Source organism: Lepisosteus platostomus, chromosome 15 (assembly GCF_059453375.1).
Source record: "Lepisosteus platostomus isolate fLepPlt1 chromosome 15, fLepPlt1.hap1, whole genome shotgun sequence".
Lineage (NCBI taxonomy): Eukaryota > Metazoa > Chordata > Actinopteri > Semionotiformes > Lepisosteidae > Lepisosteus > Lepisosteus platostomus.
In genome coordinates, this window is record NC_142625.1 from 18,916,903 (window position 1) to 18,939,439 (window position 22,537).

Below are 22,537 nucleotides of genomic sequence, written 5' to 3' on the forward strand. Positions count from 1 at the left end.
ACAAAACAGCTGAAGTCCCCCAGGGTTTGGGACTTTGTCTTGGCAACTGGAAGAATGCTGAAGTCTGAGGAGTACAAACACTCCATGGGCTTCATGACGTTTTCCCAAAGATGTTTGGGAGGAAGGCGGGACTCTAATCTCATACACTCTGAAATTTGTAAAAGTTTTCTGTACCCTCAATGAATTTAGTTTGATACCAAGATTTTACAACCCATCTGAAAAATGGGGACTGCAGTTCCTGTTTTACAGTCCGCTTTACAGGGAGACACAGGTGCCCAGTGGGAAATAAGGGAACAGCACAGATGCAATTACAGTAAGTTGGGAAAGAACAAAACAAGCAGCAGAGGTCTGGATGACCTGCAGTTTGAGGAGCTGAGGCAGGAGATCTTGCAAGGACTACTTTACAGTCATCTAGCTTGGATTTTACAAGGACCACCCTACTGTATTAAGAACGTAAAGATTACAGCAGGTATTATTCAGACCATCTTGTTCATGTCTTTGCTAATAACTTCTTTACAAATCCCAAGAATCCGTGAAGGATTCTCTAGTGTTAGACTGAACAACATGGTAAGAAATTTTGTTCCAGTCTCCTGTGACTTTTCTTGCGCAGAAGACTTGGTCAATACTATGCAGAAGAACAGATTATTTAATCAAGTTCTTTCATAATCCTCCCTATTGAAGGTATAAAATGTTTCAGACAAGAGACATTCTTATATACAGTATACAGTATACTGTATATAAGGAGTTAAAGATGGATCCTCTAGATATCTTTTCCTTTAGCCTGTTGAGATGGGCTGCCATTCTACACTCACATGATCCATGCTTTGCATTCAGTAGATGCTGGATTCCTGCCTATTTCTAAGACCTGGATGTTAACTATGGGTCTTCTCACTTCGTGTGCCAAAGTCATGGAACTCCATCGCTCAGTCCATATACTTTTTCTGAGTCTATCACTATTTTTAGAACTTGTAAAAGATTATTTTGCCTGTTCACCAGTAATGTTCTGTATGGTATTGTGAATAGAATTTAATAAACATAAGTTTTAATAGCGCACAGTATGATTTCTTGTCTTGTGTTTTTTTTGTTCCACAAGGCCTCTGGATGAATCTCACTTTAAACATTAAGGTTTTGACTGAGTCTTTGGAGGAATAAGAAGCAAGTAAATACTAAGGAGAAGGGGAGAGAGGTTTTATAAGAGAGTAGCTCCAAAGTAGCACCCAAATTCCTTACTAAAAGAGGAGAAGGAGTGAACAGCAGAGCCAAAGGAACAGAGATAGGCCAGGTGATGGGAAGACTCTGCTGGACAGCAGGGGAGATCTGATTTAATGCAGTACAGAGAAGCATTCAAAAATAGCGGATTTACTAAGACCTTTGTTATTGCATTACTGGTAGAAAACAAACAGGCTAGAGGACCAGAGCAAACTAAAATCATGTCATGTATAATTAGGCTTGATAATATTAGAACTTTATTGTCAGGACAGGCAAGATGTTTTAAGTGTACTTAATTAAAAATGTATTTCCTGTTTTTTTTTTACAAAAGGTTATTGTGATTTGAATAGGAACTCTATATCATTAGGTGAGAGACATAATACTCAGTGCAGGCTGCTTGACAGATACCGAAAGTGCATATTTCAATGTGCCTGCCCTTTTAATTCTCTGTGAGAGACCTGGTTTGCCTAATTTGGGTCTTAGTATTTAACAATTGGTGATTTAAAGATACACGTCAAGCTTCTAGATTGTGGATTTCCAGGAACAGCAGCACTCATCTCTGAATTGTTTAATAAAAAAACAGTAAGAACTACAGTATGTGTGAAGAAAACGATGTCAAACCTAACGAGCCTGATGCGTCGCTGCGCGTCACATCCATATCGTCGTTTCACCTTTAGATGAAGTGCACCAAGCTGTCTTCGCACTCCTTGGGCACCGTCAGTTTGTAGCTGTGGCACGTAAAGCTGTAGTTGCGCCCATCGTTGTTGTCCCAGAATTCAGCTCCCGCAACACGGTAGCAGATCGCAAACTCCAAGGTGGCCCCGGGGTGCAGGATGAAGGGCGGCACAGGCAGGTGGAACCTGAACCGGTCCGAACCCGGGCCACCAGCCGCCCTGTCCTCACGCACACTGGACTCCCAGCATGCCTTGGTGTCGGCGCTGCTCTTCCACCCCGTGAAGGAATAGCGTAGGCCGACTTCCTTCTCAAAGGCCAGGTTGAGGACCCACACGGAGCCCGTGATCCCCAGCTCGGAGCACAGAGCCCTCTCCAGGCACACCCTCTGGTGACGGAGGCGCTGATGGAAATCCACGCGGTCCCCGGGCTGGGCGGGGTAGTCCGCTTGCAGGTAGTGCAAGGGGATCTCCAACTGCCTCCCGGAGGCCAGCTCGGAGCTGAGCAGAAGCCGGGAGAGAACGTGCAGGGGCACCGAGGGGTCGTCCCCAGCTCGGAAGACCTTGACTTCTGCCAGGTCCAACCCCAGAGAGTCCACAAAGCGCACCCGCTGACTGCCACGGTCCTTTAGAGAGCCCCGGCGCCTGTGAGGAGAGCTGGGGAGCGACCGAGCTCTCCTCCGGATGATGGGTTTCGGCTTGGGCTCGCAGTGGGGGGGCGAGTCGTTCGGGGTCTTACTGCACGGGGGCTCTCGGGGGGCTGGCGGGCGGATGCTCACAGGCTTCCTCTTGCCAGCCGCTTCCTCCCCGAATCCGTCAGCCAGCTGAACGGAGAAGTACCGCCTGGAGACGTTGCTGAGGTTCCTGGGGAGGGCCAGCTCCGTCGGGGAACCCCCTCGCAGGGGCTGCTGCCAGCAGTACACCGGCCTGGCCATCTCCATCCCCCGGAGAGAGGGCCCGGGCGCCGCTACAAGTGAACAAAATACACAGAGCTCACCGCAAAATAAGACTTTTCCAGAGAAACTGTTTGTGGTAAGGATTTGCTGTTGCACGAGATTATTTTATTTACAACCTCACTCTTACTGGATTTACCGTAACATATTGTGCATGATAGTTTCTGGAATGTTTGTGCTGAATATACTTTAATACCGTAGGTAATAAATGCAGTAAAGAAAAATCACGTTTTTGGAGATGTTTACATTTCTTTTTATTGTTGGGCGCGAGTTTTATTCATTAATTACACTTCCTACATCAACAGAATATGTCACAGTTTATCCGCTGCTGTTGGTCGCCGACACCCGGAGTGGAGCAACAGGATTAAAACGCACAAGATCATTTTTAACCCCCTAATGCGTGAAAGCCCCGACGCCTCTAAAAACAAACTGTCCCCCTGACAACAAAATACGATTTTTAACAAAGCAGATAAAATGGTATTACTGTAGACGTTAATATTACTACAGAATTCTTGCTCTTTAAATATGCATTGTCCCTAAAAAAACAACACCGCTACGGTGCATTTAGCGTATGCCTTCGCTCACAGTTCTTCAGATCTGACGACATGGTAGTTCTGATTATATCTTCCTCCACACAAACGACCACTCTCACTTACACTAAACAATGTTTGCATTATGGCTGTTCAGACACAGGCTCAACGTTGTTAATGTGAAATAAACACCTCATTTGATATTCCTTTACATACACTGACTCCCGAAGGCAGACTTCGGCTCCCTCTCCTGTACACCAGCTGTAGGTCACGTACGCACAACACAAATTCAGAAATACTCCTCAAATTCACACGGGGGCGATCAGGATCATTTCTGAGATTGGTCTTCCTCGGTGCAGCCGTAAGGGAGACAACCCACGGATATGAAAAACTAAAAGTGGAGGGCGATTTACTGGGGAGGAATTATTACTATCAAAACGAAAGCCGTATACTAGAAAGAAAAACAACAGCATCCCCTGCGAGCATTTCTTTAAAATCGCATTTTTAAACTCGTCGTCGCAATTTCCTAGAGCCCCAGCTGTTAACCACAGGCAGAAGGTGGGTGTGATTTCTGCTAATCGTAACTGTCACCCCTGACATTCAAGATTGCGAGGTGCACGATGGGAAGTGTAGTTCTGACCGTGGCAGGTAAAGAAAGATTATTTAGGGGTTTTGTTGATGCCCAGGTACTCATTGTTGGCTGTCGTCGTTATTTTGATCATTGGCAATGGGCGATCCATATGCTAAGAAAGTCTTATGGATGGCCGGTCATCATCTCGAGTATTTCGTAAGGACATCATTTCCCAGGAAGCACACTGTATTAAACAGCTGTGTGTAGAGACAGCCGAGGTAAACAAAACCCACATCAATGGATCACAAGTGTTATGGACTAAAACTGACGAAGCACTTCTTCATCTTTATCTCGCCTGTTAATTGACGAAAAAAAAGTAAACCATTCTTCCGAAAATACGGGATTTTTTTTTTCAATATCGTTAAACGCATTTTTTGTTCTAGGTTAGGCTTGTTGAATAAACAGTTTTCGCGGGGTAATTGTTTTGGATGTGTGCTTTGAAACAGTTGAATGTGGACGCGGAGGAGCCGTCGGAAAGCTAATTTCGGAACGAAGAGATCCGATTTGAAATTGGATTTAGGCTGACACTAAATGATAGCGTGGAGAAAAACAAACTGACCCAGTTGCACGCTTTATAGGGTAAACACTGCCGCAATTTATAATATATCGCGTTTTCTTACAGCGCGTACCCCATCATCAAAAACCATGCTTAATTTCTTTCGTAGCATAGGGCCTGGATTATGTTCGCCTGGGACTATAAGCGAGCTTCTATGGCGAAGCCCATCACTAGTCCTCTGGTGAATTGTGACTGTATGGTACTGACGCAGTCCTGGGTCAGCGATGAGCCCCGTCTTGCAAGAACGACCAGGCACAACCGCCCTCAAGAAGGGATCTTCCAAAGACAGAATAAGGACTAAAGCGTCCGGAAATATTGGACAAGTGACCAGGTCAGTTCCGAATGCACTGTTATTTGCAGCCGAAGGAGCTCAGTTCCCCCTTTTTTTTTCATCACCGATGACTAATTTCCTCGCTTTCAATGGCAAGCTCACTGTTTTACCAGAGTTTTGTTGACGTAGCACTTGTGCCTTTGTAGCCCCCAAACCCAAATCTGGTCTTGTTTGTTTGACAGCTCCAAGAAAGGGAAGGCCATTCTGAGCCTCAGAGCCCAGAAGAAGTCCGGCCCACAGCCCAAGCACGGATCCCCTCGCCAGGGCAAGGAACTTCCCCAGGCTGCAGAGCGAGTAAGTCAGGGGCAGATCGTATCCCTCCTGGACAGGAAACTGACCCCAAGGTGACGTGGGGTTTTAATGTTAGAGGGCACTTTAAAGCATCAACACTCTATATTCTTCAGCCAAAGCATCTCACTTCTGTAATAAGGCATTGGTGTACAGTATCTGTCAGATGCTTGAACTTGTAATTCTGGGTAGTTGGTTGTTTTGGGGCAGTTCGGTCTTTTATAAGGCTGTCAAGATATAAAGCAAAGTATCCAAAAAAGTATCAGAGGCAAAGATGGACCTGATGGCTTCTTCTCATTTGTAACCTTTCTTATGTATGCTAATATGTGCCTCGTATTTGAAACCCCTTTGTGCACACATGTACATTCGTTTGGATCTAGATGTCTGAAAATGTATGTTTTTTATCTTAGATCATGGGTTGCACAATCAGGCAGCGCAGACAAAAAAAAGCTTTTATTTGTGATTATTGTCAGAATGGAAGAAATGACTTGTTTTTTTTTCTAGGGATCTCAGCGAAAAGGGTGCAGGACCAAATCTGGAAGTCTCTCCGTAACTGAGAGTACAACTCTGTCTCCTTCTCCAGATACAGCCCGGTGAGCGTCCGCTCCAAATCCTAAAATTCAACCTCGTAACATAGCCATGACATTGTCAGTGATTTAGAACGAGGCAACAAAATGTCCGGTCCGAGTACGTTAAGCAGCCATATTACATGTTAAAGAAGCAGACTTGTGTGAATAGACCTCTTTTAATCCAATAGAAATATTGCTCTCTGCCTCGTGACGGTTTTGCCAACAATACCCTTAAGCATGTTGGAACATTTCTGATGTTAAATGTGTGCTGCACAACCTGTACTTATTTGCTCCTAGATCGCATTACATTAGCCATTACAGTGACTAGTGAGCAGGAAGGGCCGCATCACGTCACAATTCACACAGACTCTCCCTCTCGCCCATGGCAAGAATAGCATTTTGTAACAACAATGGCGACTCTACAATACTTTCACAAAGTATTCTCAATTCAAAATCTATAAAAAAAACTCTGTACTGCCAATTAATTTACGATGTTACCGAGGTCTGAGACACTGGGACTGCTGCAGTTTTCCTGTAAGAGTCTGAACAGCACACCAAGGCGCTGTAGGTAAACATTCCATGTTAATTTAAAATGAACCGAAAATATTTTGAAACCTTGTAGAGCTTAGTAATACTTTCAGAGCCTTTGGTATTTGTTACCATGTTGCCTGTCATGCGCGAATGGGGGTGTTACCTGTTAGATGATAGGTCTGAGGACTGTTTTTTCAGGATATCGGGGAAAGAAGACGGGAAACCATCACTCTCCCCGCTGGCAGAAGGGAGCTGGAGGGAGAAGGTCCTGCCGGGGTCCCGCAGTGGGAGTGAGACCGATGTAGGCTCCTTGGGTTCGGGGAAGAGCAGGCCCCTGCTGTCTCTGCCCCTCGTGCCCCCTCAGGAGAAGCGGTGTCCCGAGCTGGGCACAGGCCAGCCCCCCAGCCTGGAGACGCTAAAGCTGTACGCGGGAGAGGAAGATGACGGCGACAACGCCAGCGATCTCTCCGACTCGGAGAGGCTCCCAGTGCTTCCTTCCCCCTGCACCCCCCCGCAGCTCAACCTTCGGGCCGAGGTCGTCGATCCCAGTGACCTGCACCCCTATTTCCCCGGTGCCCGAGGAGGGGGCTCCCCTGGTTACAGCTACCCAGACTTCCTGCCTCCTCCCTTCAGTTCCTGGAGCCTGCGCCAGCTGGCGCTGTTTCTCAACACGGAGGGGAAGGGGGCCCCGCGCCCGAAGCCCGTGGGGCAGCTGGAGAGGTACCTGGAGAGGCTGCTGCAGCTGGAGTGGCTGCAGATCCAAACCGTGCAGGCGGAAGGTAGCAAGTCCCCCTCTCTCGTGTCGGCCGCCCGCCCCCGGCCTCACACAGCCCCTCCGGCGCACCTCAGCTCCCCCAAGAGCCTCCGCCAGTGCCAGCGTGCCTTTCCCTTGGCCTTCCTGTCCTGCCTGGGGAATCCCTCGGCCCCGCAGCTCTCCCGGCCGGCCTGTCCTCACTGCCGGGTCCACTACCCTTTCTGTAATGGCGCCTGCCGCGCCTACGCCTACCAGCGCCACTCCCGGCTCAGCCCCTTGCTGGAGCGGCGAGCCGGAGCCTGCGGCGCTCAGAGGAGGAGCAGCAGCGAGAGCCGGGTGGCCTCGTCGGACCCCAGACCATGGGCTCAGGGCCAAAAGCCTGAGAGCCCCTCGCCCGGAGCCGGCCACCTGAAGCGCATGCAGGCGGCCGGTAACATCCGCAATCCGCTGCCAGTTCCGGCTTCGGGCATCAAGCCCCCGGCTGCACCCAGGGGAGGCTGCGCCCCGTCTGCAGCCCGGAGCAGCAGTCAGAAAAGTCCCGTGGGGGGGAAGAGTTCGCTGGCGGAGAGGGGCGCCTCCAGTAGGAGCCTGCGTGAGGTCAGCCCGCTGAGGAGGGGTGGGAATGAGAGGCAGCGTGCCCTGACAGGGGTTTTGAGTCAAGAGACAAAGCAAAATTCCGTCTTGACAGAAAAAGACCCTTCTCCTGTCTCCAAAGGCCCATCTGCTGCCAGGTCTAATGGAAGAGTAAAACATGTTCAGTTCATGACCAAGTGACTGCACCCACCTGTACAGCACACCTTCCTGTCCCTAATTTGAAGACAGTATTATTGATTTAGGTCTTATGACGTGCAATGCAGTACTGCACCTGTTTGCAATATCTTGCCATTGATAACATTAGTAAACCAGCGCAGAATTTAAGCTAAAGTGTTGTATTTTACATATGTTAATGAGACATTTGTAGGAAGAATTACTATACACATCTTGCATGAAGTGATAAGATTCTAAAGAAGGGAAATTGTCAAAGAATAAGCTAAAAATGGAAGCTGAATTGCTTTGTTCTAAAATCTAAAAGGTTGTAAGAAAAATGTCTGCTGATCACTAGGAAAGGCAAGATTAGGTTTTTGCAGTATTTATCAATAGCAGACTATATTGGAGCAAGTCTAGCTCGGTCTTGGTGTTTGTATTATTTTCACAATTAATTCTTATTGTAGTAATGTATCCATTTACAATTTGATATTTATGTTAATTCTTTTTTTTTAGCCTAGTGACGTTATGCAGTGTTGTATTCAATTCAGTCCACTACTTCTCTTGATCATTGTATTTGCTGTCTTTTCATGTGGTCAAATCAAGTACTTTTGAAGTGAGTATGATCTTTTTGTTGAAAGGAAATAGGTATTGATGTTTGTGGATTGATATGCTTAAAAAAATATATTTTTGTGTGTTCATTAATCCAATCCATATATTTTTATTTGTATGCTGACTCTTCCCTTTCTGTTGAGTGTTCACCAGATTTACAGTTTTCGTAGAATTATATGAAATATATTTTTTGTTCCGTGGAAGATGTTTCGGAAGTACAGTATTTCTAGACAGTCATATTAAGCAAAAAGGTATATACTCTTTTTTATTTAATGTATTAATTTAAAAATAATGATAGAATAGAAGGATACCCTATTCATGTATTAGTAGCGTTGATGTTCTGTTTATAAAATACACAGGGCAGTTACTCATATCAGTTATAAAAAATGCACTTAAGCTATTATCAAATGTTTTATTGATACGAAGAAATCAGGAAGATCATTAATACAACATTTCAATGCAATACTCGAAAATATTGTGAAAAATGTATGTACTTTGATTCATGTAGGTAAAAAAGGCTGTACATTTATTTGCATTTATGGTCAACATGTCTGTTTTTATTGGAACACTGAAATTTTATTTTGCACTGAAAATGTTTTTTCGTTCATTTGAAAAGTCCACAATAAAAAGCATGGAATAGTGTACTAATTTATACAATTGTAAGGTATGCAATACATTACGATAGCAGTTAATACAGTTAGTACAAGAACTTATATTTGTAGACTTGCATTTGTTCAGGTACTGTATGAACAGATGAATCAGGGATGAACAGAAATATCAAATCTGTGTTTTACCTCAAACGTACGTTGATTGTATTGCATAATATTTCCAAATGATGCATTTCCCTTTGGTCATATGAGATGCAGCAGTTTGTAAAGCATGAAAAATAAATATTTCTGTTTCTTAACTTGTGTTGCACTGCTTTGGAAAAGATAAGTCGTGCTATTTTTAAAGACAATTATTAAAATGCAGAACATTGGAAGTGTTTCGTTGTTTTTTTATTTATTTGGGGGGAATAGTATCAGATTGAAAATAAATGTGAGTTTGATTATATTAAGTGCTGTGGATTGTGTGCCAAATATCTGGGCGAGACTGAACAGGTAGATGATGTGTAGGAAATGCATAATTTGTACTGCTTCCTGGTTTGTTTCAACTGTGCAAAAACAAGTGGCAATACAAGGTGACTTTCAGAGATTGTTTTCACAATTTTACAACTTACAACAAATTTCATAATTACTGTTCAGTTCTGTTCAGTGTCTAAACACATAATCCCCTGCTCCCACTGTGACAGGACAGCTATCTTCCTTGGCTTATTTGGTTTAGAGGGCACAGTGTTCTCAAGAAGCTGTGTGAATAACTGTATGTTGTAAGAATGCTGTTTGAATGCTGTCTGTTAAGTTGTTTACCTGAGCAGACACCTCTGTAAGTAGGTATTAGACTCTGTCATCCTACTGTAATATTGATCACTCTGGTGCCCAGGTGTGAATTTTGGAAATTCATTTAATCTAAAATTATTGTGCTTTCTTATAAATAAGGAATTGACACTGATTAAAGAATGCTTTCTTAAGGAATTCACTGACAATGAAACAACATAAAGATGAACAAATCGAAGTTGTGACAAATCAAGTGTCTTTACACCCTCATCTGTGGATTATAAAATATTTTAATATATGGAATATTTAGTTAACTGTACATAAAAAATCTAGGCAGATTTGATTGCTTGAACTGCGGTCCTATTTAGAGTTTACATACTGTCAGTATCATTGTATTTCTTTACCCACGCTTGTTTAGTGTCATTTGCAGAACCAATTAACGTATTTCTCATCAGCACTTATTTTCATTTGTGAGTTATGTAATTTTAACATTTTCCCCTTCTTCCGCTTTCTTAAGTGAAGTCTTGTAGTTAGTGGAACATCGATCAGCATATACAAGTCAAACTTCCTTGTGTTTAAATCGGAACAATTTGATACGAGTAGCATTACAAAACGAGTTAAAAGCGCTACTGAAAAAAGAGCTTTGGGAGGCTAGAAACGATCAAACTTCCGGGTGACAGCAATCACTTCCGGAATATTATGGCAACATGGATGAAACTCAGAGGATTTTACAGTATTTGACTGAAGTAGAAGAGGCGGCAGAGGATGTTTTAGCTGATAAACAACAGGTGAAACAATAAGCAGTGTGCATGTAGTTAGTTTATATTTAGTGATCACATGCAGTTTTAATTGTGTCGATATGAACGCTTTGTTTTAACAAGCATGCGTTCCTTATTTTAAGAAATATTTTCGTATATAGTTAGAAATTAAAAAAAAAGTAAAAAAGGATAATTACATGACATCCGAATGACCAATTCATTACTCGTAAATTCTCCAGTTCAGTGGGAACGTCAAAATATATGTTATTGAATGGAAAAGGTATCGGGGAAAATAGAGTAGCTCTGCAGTATTTGTTACTATATAGACACCCTGTGCGGATGTAATATTGTTCTTTTATTTGGCAGATTGTGGATCTTGACATCAAACGAAATAGGAATAGAGAGGCACTCGCTGCCCTACACAGAGACCGAGAGCAAGCAGGTACTGTACTGTACATTTGATTTCTGAAGCCGAATTCCAAATTGTTTCATTAAAGTTATTCTAAAATAACTCCTGTTGTTACAGATAAAGTGAAAGTTTGTTTCGGGAACATGTTCATAAAGTTACCTAGAGCAAGGACCCAGGAGATGATTCAAAAAGGTAAGAAACAAGTGTTTTTATTTTAAATCCCAGAATCTGAAATGCCAACTCAATGCTGTAAAGCTTATTAGACCGCCTTATTTCAAAATACATTGCTTCTTTACAAACTCCTGTTTCTTTTTCAGATTTCTTTGTATTTATGTTTCTTCTTTTTAGACCAGGAGCAGCTTGACAAAGAAATAACTGAACTCAGAAAACGTTTGAACTCAAGAGTAAATCGCCTCAATGAATTACAAGGTAAGATGTTCATTACTGCTATGCGTCTTTTTAATGTAATGGTTTTATTAATATTTGATCCAGTATTAAGAAAAAATATAGATGCATTTTAATATAACGTGAAGTAGAGTTTGACTGGTTTATAAACTCATGTGGTGCTGAAGAATCCAAGGTCTTCACGTCCTGGAGCAACTAGTGACATTTGGGTTTTGTTCCAACTTTGGTAGTTATTTAACTGTCGTAGTTATACATTTGGAACTTTTCTTAGTCGTTTATAGTTGATAATTCAAACCATGCACTACATTAGAAGTACATTTAACTATGTAACACCTCAGAGCCTGGTTGGCGGTAGTATGATTATGCATCTACAGTATTTACACAAGCAATGTCAGAGCTTTTATATCGGAGGGCATTAATTCCCACATAAATTGAGTTTAAAACCCATTTTAAGCAAAGACTAATGAAAAATATTTTTTTTCTAATGCTGTAAAAAAGTATGAAATCCCATTTGTGCTGCTTATTCTTTTAATTGCTTTGTTTCCCTTGAGTAGTGAATTTTTTTAGCTGGGCATTAGATATGAGTTGAGAGAAGATCCTATTATGTTTTAGAATAACACGCAATGATGTAGCCCATGGTGACATTATTTTGTGTTTGATGTGTGCATTTCTGACTTTCTCTTATTTTGTCCTTGCTTTTTTGTTAGGAAAGCCAGAGTTAACTGGATACAACCTCTCTCCCTTATCCAAGGAGGAGCTGAGAGCTATAGGCAGGGTCCTGGAAAAGTGAGCTTTCTGTCCAGGGTTTGCTGTCATATTAAACTATATATTTACAGAAGAAGGCTGTTGCCTGGCTTGGACTGAAAAGTAACAGTTTTGTTTTAAAGTTGACAGCGCTGGGCTTTCACAGCTGGATTCACTCTGAGTGGTGGGTGAAATATCTTTCACTTTTTGTAAGATGACGTGATCTAAATCCTAGGTGCCTGTGAATGTTAGTCTTAGGTCCATCCATAGCGAAAATAAAAGGAGTGTCACTTTAACTTTGACATGCTGCAACATGTGACTATGGGTATTTCAAGAAGTGAGTTTACAAATAAAGTTTATTTTCATGTAAAAGAAAAATTTAAAATGTTTATTTACGAAATTACTTAACAACTGTTTACACCGTTTACACCATTTACACTGTGGGTTGAAGTAACAAATACTAAAAATGTTTATAAATAGCTAACCACAGATCAAATAAAAGGGCAGGAACAAATAGTATTTCACTGGAGATCAATAATGTCTTAAGAAGGAAATACTGTATACTTGCTTCACACTTTACATTCCCCTACTAAAATACATGTAGATCACGGGGATATAGATGGATTTGATTTTTTCAGCCCAGATGTTCTGTCAGGTGTGAGGAAGTTCCTGGAATCTGTGCAGGTCAGGTCTGTGTAGCTGGCCTGTGATCTCTCATATTGACTTCTGTCCTGGAAGAGGTTTTAGGAGCTTCCGGAGCTGCTGTTTCCTGTCATTGACACAGCCTGCTGCCCCAGAAAGATGGAGATAGAGATGCACCAGCCAGGATAAACATGAGATGCGAGGAACAGGAACCCAAAATATGGTTAAAAAATCTTGTTCCATGACCTCGCAGTGCATAAAGGGAAGCATCATATCCAAAACAGCTTCTGAACCGCTGTTCTAATTTTATTCAAAGTGAGAAAGCCCAGTTGTAGTGCTTAATACAAATATGTATTTTACCATAACCATAACAAAAATGTTACATGATGCTAATGATTTTAAAATGAGATACCAAAGCTAAGAAGTGCAGTTCAGTTATACCGGTCGTACCTAAGTGAGTGTTGGCAGAGAAGCAGGAGCTGCCCAGGGCCTCCAGGTTGACATCCTCTCTGTATACAGGACCATCATTCCACATGAGGTCAAAGCCTCCGACCCGCTTCTCCTTCCCACTGAGGCTGAGAGCAGAGGGGCACAGGAAGGGAGAACTTTTCATTTCATGTTTTTTTTAAACTGTCCATCACAGAATAGGAAGCCTCTATAGATAAATAACAATTTAATTACCTAAATAATGTCAGGGTTACGTAAGCAGACAATCTGCCGTTAACGAATGAGAAAGGATTCGTCAGTCCTTGATGGAAGCTTGCATCTCTGGATATGTGTTTTTCAATGAAAAGAACACTTCTAACATCAAAACTGCAATATAAATACATATAAATTCTATATTCTTCTGTAGAGGGTTTTCATTGTCTAAATGATTATATCCTTTATTGTTGAGAGGGGTATATACAGTATACAGGAACTATTTCCAGAAAACATATTGTAAATGTATTCAAGGTCCACACATTTAACCACAAGATGTATATCTTATGTAAGTAAGACGTAAGTTTTCCATGATACAGTGATTTACTTCATTTTTGATATTGCTAAAATGTCCACTTGTTTATGGGCAGTTGTTTTTTTTTTTCCAACTTGTACAACATGCTTTTGGTATCTTGTTTTAGCCTCAGGCTAAAAGTGGAGTTACCAGGTTTCGAAAGAGACAGCACAGACCCACCTGCCCTCCATGTCTACAACATGCAGCGTGTCTTTCAGGAGATGACATTTCATGTCGTAGTCCTCCTGACTGCTGGCTGTGAGGGATGGAGAGGCGTTCACTTCTATCAGCCACCTGGGTAGGAAACCAGTGAAGACATTATCCCAATTTAAATGGTGTTAGTGTGTTGCATGGACTTGCAACTGGATGATTGCAAGTACTGTAGGGCTTGCATTCTAAAGCAAGGTACTTTTTGCAGTTTGTTCCCATAAAATACTCAGTTTTATAAAGGGGAACTACTTAGTACTAAGGGAAACTACCGAGTACTCTGGATTGGATCTGTGCACTAACTCGAATCAGCTCCAACAAGCTTAAGATAGCGCTGTTCAAACACGGAGCCAACCAAATCATAAAACAGACTGGACACTGCTAACTGGACCATTGGAATAAGAAAACCATCACACAAACCGGAGTGGTATTGGGCCCTAAACAAAAACTGCAGAGACTTAAATCCAGCAGCTTTAAATGAGTGTCCTGCTCCCTGTCTTTATAATAAATAACAGCCACAGCACGTCTATAGCTGCTGAAGAAACTGGTCTTACGGCTTAAGATTGTGGTCCAGCAAAATGTCGTAGCCATACAGCTCGAAGCAGTGCTTGTCGTTGATGATGACCTTCTGCACGCTCTGCAGACTGCGCACGAAGATGGTGTCGATGTCCCTGAACAGCGCCTCGACTGTCTCCGAGCCGTGGCGGGCCGTCAGGTAGCGCCGCAGCTGCTGCATCTGCCACTTGCAGCCCTGCGGAGGGGGAGGGGAGGTAAAGTGTCAGCATGGCACGCAGCTGCAATTGGCAAAGCCATTAATACGCCCAAAGAAGGCTCCACAGCTGAAATGTGTTTCTTTTCTTCTCTTGTCAGCGTGGAATAATCCTTTACTTGTTCCTTTGCAGCCTTGGCATGCTGACGCAGCTACCTACTTGAACTTCTTTTTTTCCTCTCTGAGTTTCCCCCAACCATTTCAACAAAAGCTTTTTTTTTTTTCTTTGACTGCAGTGCTTTCAGCATATGCAGTCATAGCTTGCTCTGAATCTCTGTGCACTGACTCATATTAACTTCAACCAGCTTCAGGGTAGCGCTGCTCAAACACCGAGGCAACCAAATTATTAAAACAGACTGGACACACCTAACTGAATCACTGGAATGAGGTGTTGGCAACATGTAAATATTATGTCATACGTAACTCAATATTTTCCGTTTGGGTTTTTGCATATAGAATTGCAGATGAAAGGCTGAAGGCTGAAACTGGGTTTGCCCATAGTGGGTAATCTGTATTTACCTTTTCAGGGTCATAATCCGGAGCTGTTTTCTGTACTGCAACGTTTGTGAGATGGACATCTGCACAGGGTTAAGGTGAGGAAAGGATATCATTGAGGAGTAGAGAGCAGGATATAAAAGAAAACTGGACGTCCCGTTAGAATTTAAGCAACTGAAATGCAAAATCTATGCTGGTGTGAATGTAAATGTAAAAGCTTTGTAATCCCAACCTTGCAGTCTAGCAACAGTAGTGGATTCAATTTTTTGGCACAGATAGAATTAATTGCATTGTCCTATCTCGTGACTAACAGAAAGGATACACTGATCATCGATACTGTTGAGAGAGAAGCGAGTGTTGGAGAAGCGAGCAAAGCCATCTCGGTAGAGCCAGGCCTTTAGAGGGACGTACTGAAAGAGAAACAGAAATACTCTTTCAGACCTTTGAAATGATTAACCCCAGTGTTCTGGTGTTTAAAAGGCCTTTTAGCAATATAGAGACACCATGGATGATCTTGTATCATACGCCAGCTTAGAAAGATAATTAAACTTTCAGGAGAGACAAAGAACGATGATTGTTGAGTATGCACAGTGCTCCTAGAAATACAGATAAGATCTATCACTAAGGGAATGTATTATTGCAGAACGGGGACAAACTACTGTTAAATTAATATATATCGCCAAAAGAACAGGCAGTAGGCAAGTCTCAGTTCAGCAATTGGTAGATGGTGTGATTAATGGTCCTGGTCCATCTGTTAACACAAGATTATGTGTAGCGATTGTAAGGTGAAACACTTAATTTGGCCAGGATAGAAAAGTTTTTAATGTACCATCATAGGACATACTTACTGATGTTACCAGCACATAAACTCTCAAGTCAAACTTCCTACCTGTAAATGACAAAAATAAAGCAAACTTGAAGATTCAAGTTATAATATTTCAGATCTTGTCTCTTTATATTGAAACAGATTAAGTAAAATAATGTTTAAACCTAGGTGTGATTGCAAAATAGTAAGCTACCACACAATGCAACTGATTTGAGGTGACATTCACTTAAGTATCGCTTCAACAACATCCCTATAAATAAAGCTAAAATACAAAATGAATGCTAAGTCTGATTCGTTAAAGAAGATATATCTAAATTTTAATTCGGCACATGAATAATAAACAATCATTTATTAAATCTACACAAATGTAACCATGACAATGCAGGCCTCACCACTGATGAGGTAGGGATTTTCGATGTACCGCTGGGCCACATAGTTCTCCACCTGTGCTTCATCCTTCTGTTCCTCTGACCGGTTACCATCCTGCAAAAAGAGTAGCAGGCTGCAGAATTTAGTTTCAGCTGTGTTCCCTGGAGTGGAGTGTAAATGCAATAGGCAGGTGGGTGATAATGGATGTTGTAATGTAAATGCTTCTCTTTGTCACAGCTTTCATATGAAAAGTGTTTAGGTACAGTGCATACAATTTGTACATCAATAACATTAGCTGGATGAGGTTCATCTTATCGTGCTATTTTGGGGACTGTGTAGTTTAAAATATCACATAGTGCCTAAACATGCCCTGTGTTGTAAAGGACTTATGCTAACATCTAATTGACCTCATTATTAGTTTATCATTTAATTATTATTGTGATTAAAAAAACAGAGAAAACATTTGATTAATTAATTCTGTATACAGTAGATTAGGAATACCTTCTTCCAGTCCATAATATCCTTGAGTTTGCGGAACAGAAAGATCCCTTTTCCCTGTGACCTGGCAACCTGCAATGTGTAGAGCACAAAGATAATACAAATTCAAGTGCATCCTTATACGCTATTATCCAGTCATGGGCTCATCCCAGCATCTATAGCTCTTTGCTTTACTGCTAGTTAACATGTATAATAGCTTTTCCTCACTCCTCCATACTCTTTGTTCCCTCTTTGAGCAGCATAGGGATATGCAAGGATTTTTGACTTCACAATAAAGGTACATGCAGCAACGGTAAAGCCAGTATTTATGAACTAGCATCTACCCACTGCAGTACTCCAATATTGACTACAGTATTCCCTGATGAAATAAACCAGCAAGCCTATTTAATCCTGATTATTAGTTCACTGTGAATTTATATCACTTGGTAACCGAATGTGACTGGTTTAACAAGCCACATATACAGTATACTGTATATGGCTTGATCTGGGAAGATACTGTGAATGGCTGTCATGAGTCTCGGCCCCAGTCTCACTGGCTTCATGATCCATGTGCTGCCCGGGCTTCGCTTGAACTCCTCGACGAAGAGGTGGTACTCGCTGGGCAGCTCGAAGGTGCGAGGGAAGAAGTCACACTTGGCCGCCTCCAGCCTGCCAGCCTCTCGCTCCAGCGTCTTGCGGTACCTCTTCAGGTTCTTCACCATCAGGTTCTTCCGGGTTAGCTGTCACACCGGTAAGAAGACAGCTGGTAAAATCCCACAGCAGATACAGATCTCTCCAGAGACACGCCAGGGGTCTTTTCACATTCCAGAGCTTAAAACTTAAAAGACTACCCAAAGTAGGCGGTTTTTATTTTTCAACAGTTGCGCTGATTTTGTCCCCCCAACATATTTGAAATAAAATGCTATACCACATGCAATACCATGCACAGTTTTGTAAAACCTTGCCATTTTCTACATCAAATACAGTAGCTGGTTTGGAATATTAATGTAACAAAAGGTTATCTACAAATAAGAAAATAACTTCTCTTGAGCTTTAATTTTGTTGTATTATGTTGAGGTACCCTTCATAAGACCACTTCATCTCAACTTTCTTGCAGACGCTGCCACTCAGGTTTAGAACTCCCAATGAAATTCACATCAGGAATTAGTCATTGCAGTTTTTAATGTATGCTTGATTTGTCTGTAATGATGGAACTCTGGAATAAGGACTTCAGTATTTGTAACCGAAGGAACCAGTAATGGATTATTGTTTTAGAACATTTTATTACTTTCAGACAGTTTCTGAGGAATATATAAAAAGAGAACTCCAAGTGAATATACTCCTAACAATACAGGATATTAGTATTCAGTGAGTTACTTTTCGTGAATCATGTATGGCATACGCATATGTAATTTTCAGAACTTAAAACCAGCTCATTGACCTGAATTATATGTCATCTTCTGTTACTGTAGTTTATGGTTTGACAGTGCTATACATACAGTATGTCCTATTCTTAGAAGCAGTACAATTCTGAGAATTATTATAGTTATAACAGTTCTATAAATCTGCAGAAAATTGGCCTTCGAAAGGTCTTCAGTTCATCACGTCCACCTATGTGATGAACTGAAGAAACCATAGCAGTGTTGAACAAAATCCCAAAAATCAAGCTCAGCTCAGAAAAACCCACAGGTTAAACTGCAGCAAAGCTTCAGTTTTTCAGTACAATCAAACAACTCTGAGCACATTAGTGAGACACTTTGAAGTGCGAATGAAAGGCTAAGAACAAGTTGTAGAAAAAGAGCCAACAGATATAATTTCTACTTAATGCGCTACACACGGCACCATTATAATTCCAATGAAACACCTTTCCACACTGGTTAAGTTAAAGGGAGCCACAAGAAAGCACAATTATGGAAAAGTACACTAAAGAAGTGTGATAATAAAGCTGTTATAAAGTGGATGTTTCTTAGAAAGAATGTATAATAATTATTTGTGTCTTTAGTAGCAATCACCAACGTCCAATTAAATTGTGTAAGTCATAAGTAATGAAATATAGGATGAATATTATTAGAATATTAGAATGATTTTTTGTAAGAAATGTATTTTTAAGGCCATACAGACTGATAAACCAGAACCAAAATGTTTCTAGTTTTGCATTAAATGTGTAAGCAGGAATACATACTGTATCTATTTAAAAATGTTGCCCAAGAGACACATTTTAACTATGAAAGGTTTTTACCACTAGAGGGTAGTATTTAAGTAAATTTATTCCTGTAACAAAATGTACAGTATAAGCAGGTGCAAAAACACTGGAGTGTTTTTGCACCACAAGAAAAAAGCAAAATGACAGAAGACCAAAATATTAGCTTCAACCAGCCCATTTTCAATTCATGTACGACTTGTGTTTCTCAGGAATTTTGATTTTGAGCCTTTGGAGCTGTATACAGTATCTGTTCATATAAATGTATAAAATATACCAAATAAATACAGTATAGACTATATATATATATCTTCTTCAGACACCTGAAGAAGGCTCCACTAGGCTACCCTCATACATAGAAGCAAATATATACGGTATTAATAAAAATGTATTTTAAAAAAATATATTTTAAATTAAATTTCATTTTCTCTACGGGATAACACTTTATACTCCAAAGTTTTATTCACTGAAGTGTTACCTTCACGTTGCTAGTGTCGTAATTAGTCATTAAAAACAATGCGATTAGCATTGATAATTTCTTAATACAAAAGAATTGTCTCATTCATACAGAAAATAGTAGTTTTGAATGGAAGGTTTTAAAGTTTTAAATTTTCTGTACCTTTAGTATGACTACTGTGCATAATCTCTACTTCAGGAAGGACTGCTGAAAAATGTAATTTTTTAATTATAGTCTTCCTGGATTCAAATGGAAAGAAATATATATAGATAATATACAAATATTGAATATTGATAATAATTTTCATTGACCTCTGGTGACATCTGCAGTACACACGGGATACTGTAGCTATCACTACTGTGTTAGCATTAGCTTGCCGTCACTTACCTCATAGTGGTTACGAAAGTGACATATCCGTACATGTTCTTCCATGTAGATGTGGTCAAAGTTCTCCCTGAGCCACCCGACATCACACCAGTAAAAATCCCACTCTCCATCACTGCCATCGACAACACACATGTTCATCATCAGGCTTGCCGAGTATTCACCAAGACAGAGAAGAGAAAAAAATAGTTTTGCCATGTTTTGCCAGTCAGGCCCTCCGAGAGCTCAGACGAGGCCCGGGTCATTTCACATTGGTGAGGCCCCCCTCATTGTTTGGGCAAGGGGGGTAAAAAATATTGTAATGTAAAGAATGGCATGATGGGAAGATTAAGGCAGACATTTTGAAACTCCTAAAGAAGGGTAGATTCAGCACTGAAAGGGCGAAACTGTTTTTCACTGCCGTGGACTTTACCCAGGAATCACGGTATATGGTAAAAGTTCCAAATTCGAATCAAGTGGCGGACCCTTGGTTGAGGTGAGACCCCCCTGTGATGTGAGGCCTGGGCCAAATGGTCCTGCTGGCCCGCCCTCTCGCAGGGCCTGCTGACAGTGCATCCGAATAGCATCACACTCACTCCTTCACGTCCACCCAGCCTGGCCTCTGCCGAAGAACATCGAGAATGGTGTTGGTCAGGGCGCACTTGTACCGCACACAGTTTCGAGTTTCCCTGAGGACAGAGAATTCCCCTTAAGGCATTTTTACATACTTGCATTCCGAGAAAAGCATTTTTAATTTAATTTTAATTTTTTGAGGGATATTATTATACAATTATAGTACAATTAGTGTAATCAGTGCATTTTTTTGCCAACCCTTTTTTAAAAATGTTTTGATAAAATTATTGATACGATCCTTTAATTCTAACATTGATTGAGCTCATATTGCTATTTGTTTTGTTTTATTTAAAGTGACTTACTGTATTTAACGTGTTGATATTTATTGTAATAGCTTATTGTAATACCTCTGCTTCAATTTGGGTTACTTCCTTAGATAAGGAAAAACATTCAGATTTCAAAAACGGTGCTTACTGGAAGTGCTTATTCATTAACATTGACTCTTAAAACTGTTCAGATTTCTTGAAGTGCTCAAAATTGTACACATTTAAATTTGGTGTAAATACAGTACCAGTAGCAGCAGTTACTAATTCCCTGTAGTGTTGAGAGTAATACATAATTACTATTTTGAATCAAATCATTATTTTTAAACAAAGTATTTTGTTGATTCTAAAATGCCATGGTTAATATGAGAAACACTCATTTAAGAAAATGATAAATACTAATAAATATAAGGTTATGTTATAAATGTTTAAAATACATCCTCTGTTGTGATTGTGATTTCACTACAATTCACTAATGTAACCATGAATAGACACCCAAAATTGGGTGTGTTTTTATCTGGAAGATGTCTTAATTTGTACACTCTCCTACTGCTGCAAACATATCAGAGGTCAATCCTTTCCCACTCTCAGATGAGTTTGTGTTGTAGGCTGACCTGTACAGAGTTTTAAAGTAACTTACCCCTCTCTTCTCTTCTGATAGCTGTAAGGACCTTTATTTCCAGAGGTCTAGGGTAAATAATGATAAAGATTATTTGCTTCTTGGTATTCTCTTTACAATATATATACGGAGCAAATCTTACCAAGATCAATACTTTAAAAGATACAATTCTCAATTTAGTGCACAACTGAAGTACTGTAGATGCTAAGCTAACACTTCATACAGTACATGTCGTTAGCCCATTAGAGAAACAATAGTGATATTTAAACTGCCCTTAACTCCGTGTATAATATACGGGAGATAAAACACACAAAGGGAAAATACTGAAAATAAATGTTCGCATACCTTACTTTTGAACATTGCACACTTATTTCTTATTTCTTTTTTTGCCGTCTTTTTGTGCTTCAGTCCTCTATTCACGCCACCATGCTGTATAAATCCGTAACCATAGCGACGAAAAGGCGAAGACGAAAATACATAACTACAGCTCCAGATAGAGTATTTCCATTGGTTGTATCGCAGGTTTTATGTCCAACAGAGCTATCCGTACATTCATTTTCTTACATAGTTTGAGGAAAAGTCGAAGTACTTGTCTCAGGAAGGATATGTTTTTTTTACAATAAAAAAGTTTAATTGAGTACGTTTAGAAGTGCAATAAAGAAAGTACTCCATTGCATGATACGTATTTGTGGTATTATTATGAAAACAGTAAAGTAAACGGATTGCTGATATACTGGATCATTTCTAAGGTCCTCAATCAGAAATGTAAAGTATTCCTCTGTCTCAATCATTATTTAAAAATCCCGTCTTGCAAACATGTTGATATGGCCAGCCTCAGGGAATGGAGCAGAGGACGAAGCAGAGGTTGTGTTGATAGTGCAACGTTTTAAGTCAAAGTTAAGGTCTTGTAATGAATTAAATACCTAAAATCTGAAACTGAAATGTCCCACGTACTGTACTTGCTTCGAAGGTGGGATATTGTACCACCCAGTTGTCAGGTTTTGCATTTGTACTTTGTCATGCATTGTATAGGATTTTCCTCATGTGAACTATGAGTAAATCGAGGTACATTTGTCGCTTCCGAGTTGTTTTTATCACTTGCAAACTGTTCTAAACCCGCCACGGATTCCGTGACTGTAGTATTCAGTTGTGTAT

General features: G+C 40.8%; 4 protein-coding genes across 13 annotated transcripts; 2 read left to right on the top strand and 2 right to left on the bottom strand.

The window, feature by feature from the left end:
- Positions 1–1,061: 1,061 nt before the first annotated feature.
- Positions 1,062–2,821, bottom strand: ppp1r3da (protein phosphatase 1, regulatory subunit 3Da). The gene has a single exon (XM_088608292.1). It carries the CDS (start codon positions 2,819–2,821, stop codon positions 1,883–1,885), a length of 939 nt encoding a protein of 312 aa, XP_088464418.1. The 3' UTR covers positions 1,062–1,882.
- Positions 2,774–9,361, top strand: fam217ba (family with sequence similarity 217 member Ba). Of its 6 annotated transcripts, none has more exons than XM_088608288.1 (5): positions 2,774–2,912; positions 4,660–4,881; positions 5,064–5,175; positions 5,674–5,762; positions 6,468–9,361. In XM_088608288.1, exons 2-5 carry the CDS (start codon positions 4,775–4,777, stop codon positions 7,795–7,797), a joined length of 1,638 nt encoding a protein of 545 aa, XP_088464414.1. In that variant the 5' UTR covers positions 2,774–2,912; positions 4,660–4,774; the 3' UTR covers positions 7,798–9,361. The 6 variants fall into 6 exon arrangements, with proteins under 6 accessions (XP_088464414.1, XP_088464413.1, XP_088464417.1 ...); XM_088608287.1 differs by lacking the exon at positions 2,774–2,912 and adding an exon at positions 3,773–3,921; XM_088608291.1 differs by lacking the exon at positions 2,774–2,912 and adding an exon at positions 3,791–3,921 and having other exon boundaries at positions 4,665–4,881.
- Positions 9,362–10,408: 1,047 nt separating this feature from the next.
- pdrg1 (p53 and DNA-damage regulated 1) lies at positions 10,409–12,453 on the top strand. Its single transcript, XM_088607972.1, has 5 exons — positions 10,409–10,540; positions 10,877–10,952; positions 11,037–11,111; positions 11,268–11,348; positions 12,032–12,453. The coding sequence occupies exons 1-5, from the start codon at positions 10,460–10,462 to the stop codon at positions 12,112–12,114; spliced, it is 396 nt and encodes a 131-aa protein (XP_088464098.1). The 5' UTR covers positions 10,409–10,459; the 3' UTR covers positions 12,115–12,453.
- ttll9 (tubulin tyrosine ligase-like family, member 9) lies at positions 12,407–21,878 on the bottom strand. Of its 5 annotated transcripts, none has more exons than XM_088607970.1 (14): positions 21,728–21,878; positions 21,404–21,450; positions 20,464–20,556; positions 19,892–20,003; positions 17,402–17,587; positions 16,872–16,940; positions 16,394–16,484; positions 16,024–16,064; positions 15,498–15,585; positions 15,200–15,258; positions 14,466–14,662; positions 13,885–13,998; positions 13,161–13,285; positions 12,407–12,853 (listed from the first exon to the last, which is right to left on the bottom strand). In XM_088607970.1, the coding sequence occupies exons 1-14, from the start codon at positions 21,740–21,742 to the stop codon at positions 12,783–12,785; spliced, it is 1,308 nt and encodes a 435-aa protein (XP_088464096.1). In that variant the 5' UTR covers positions 21,743–21,878; the 3' UTR covers positions 12,407–12,782. The 5 variants fall into 5 exon arrangements, with proteins under 5 accessions (XP_088464096.1, XP_088464095.1, XP_088464094.1 ...); XM_088607969.1 differs by having other exon boundaries at positions 12,407–12,856; XM_088607968.1 differs by having other exon boundaries at positions 19,892–20,036.
- Positions 21,879–22,537: the final 659 nt, after the last annotated feature.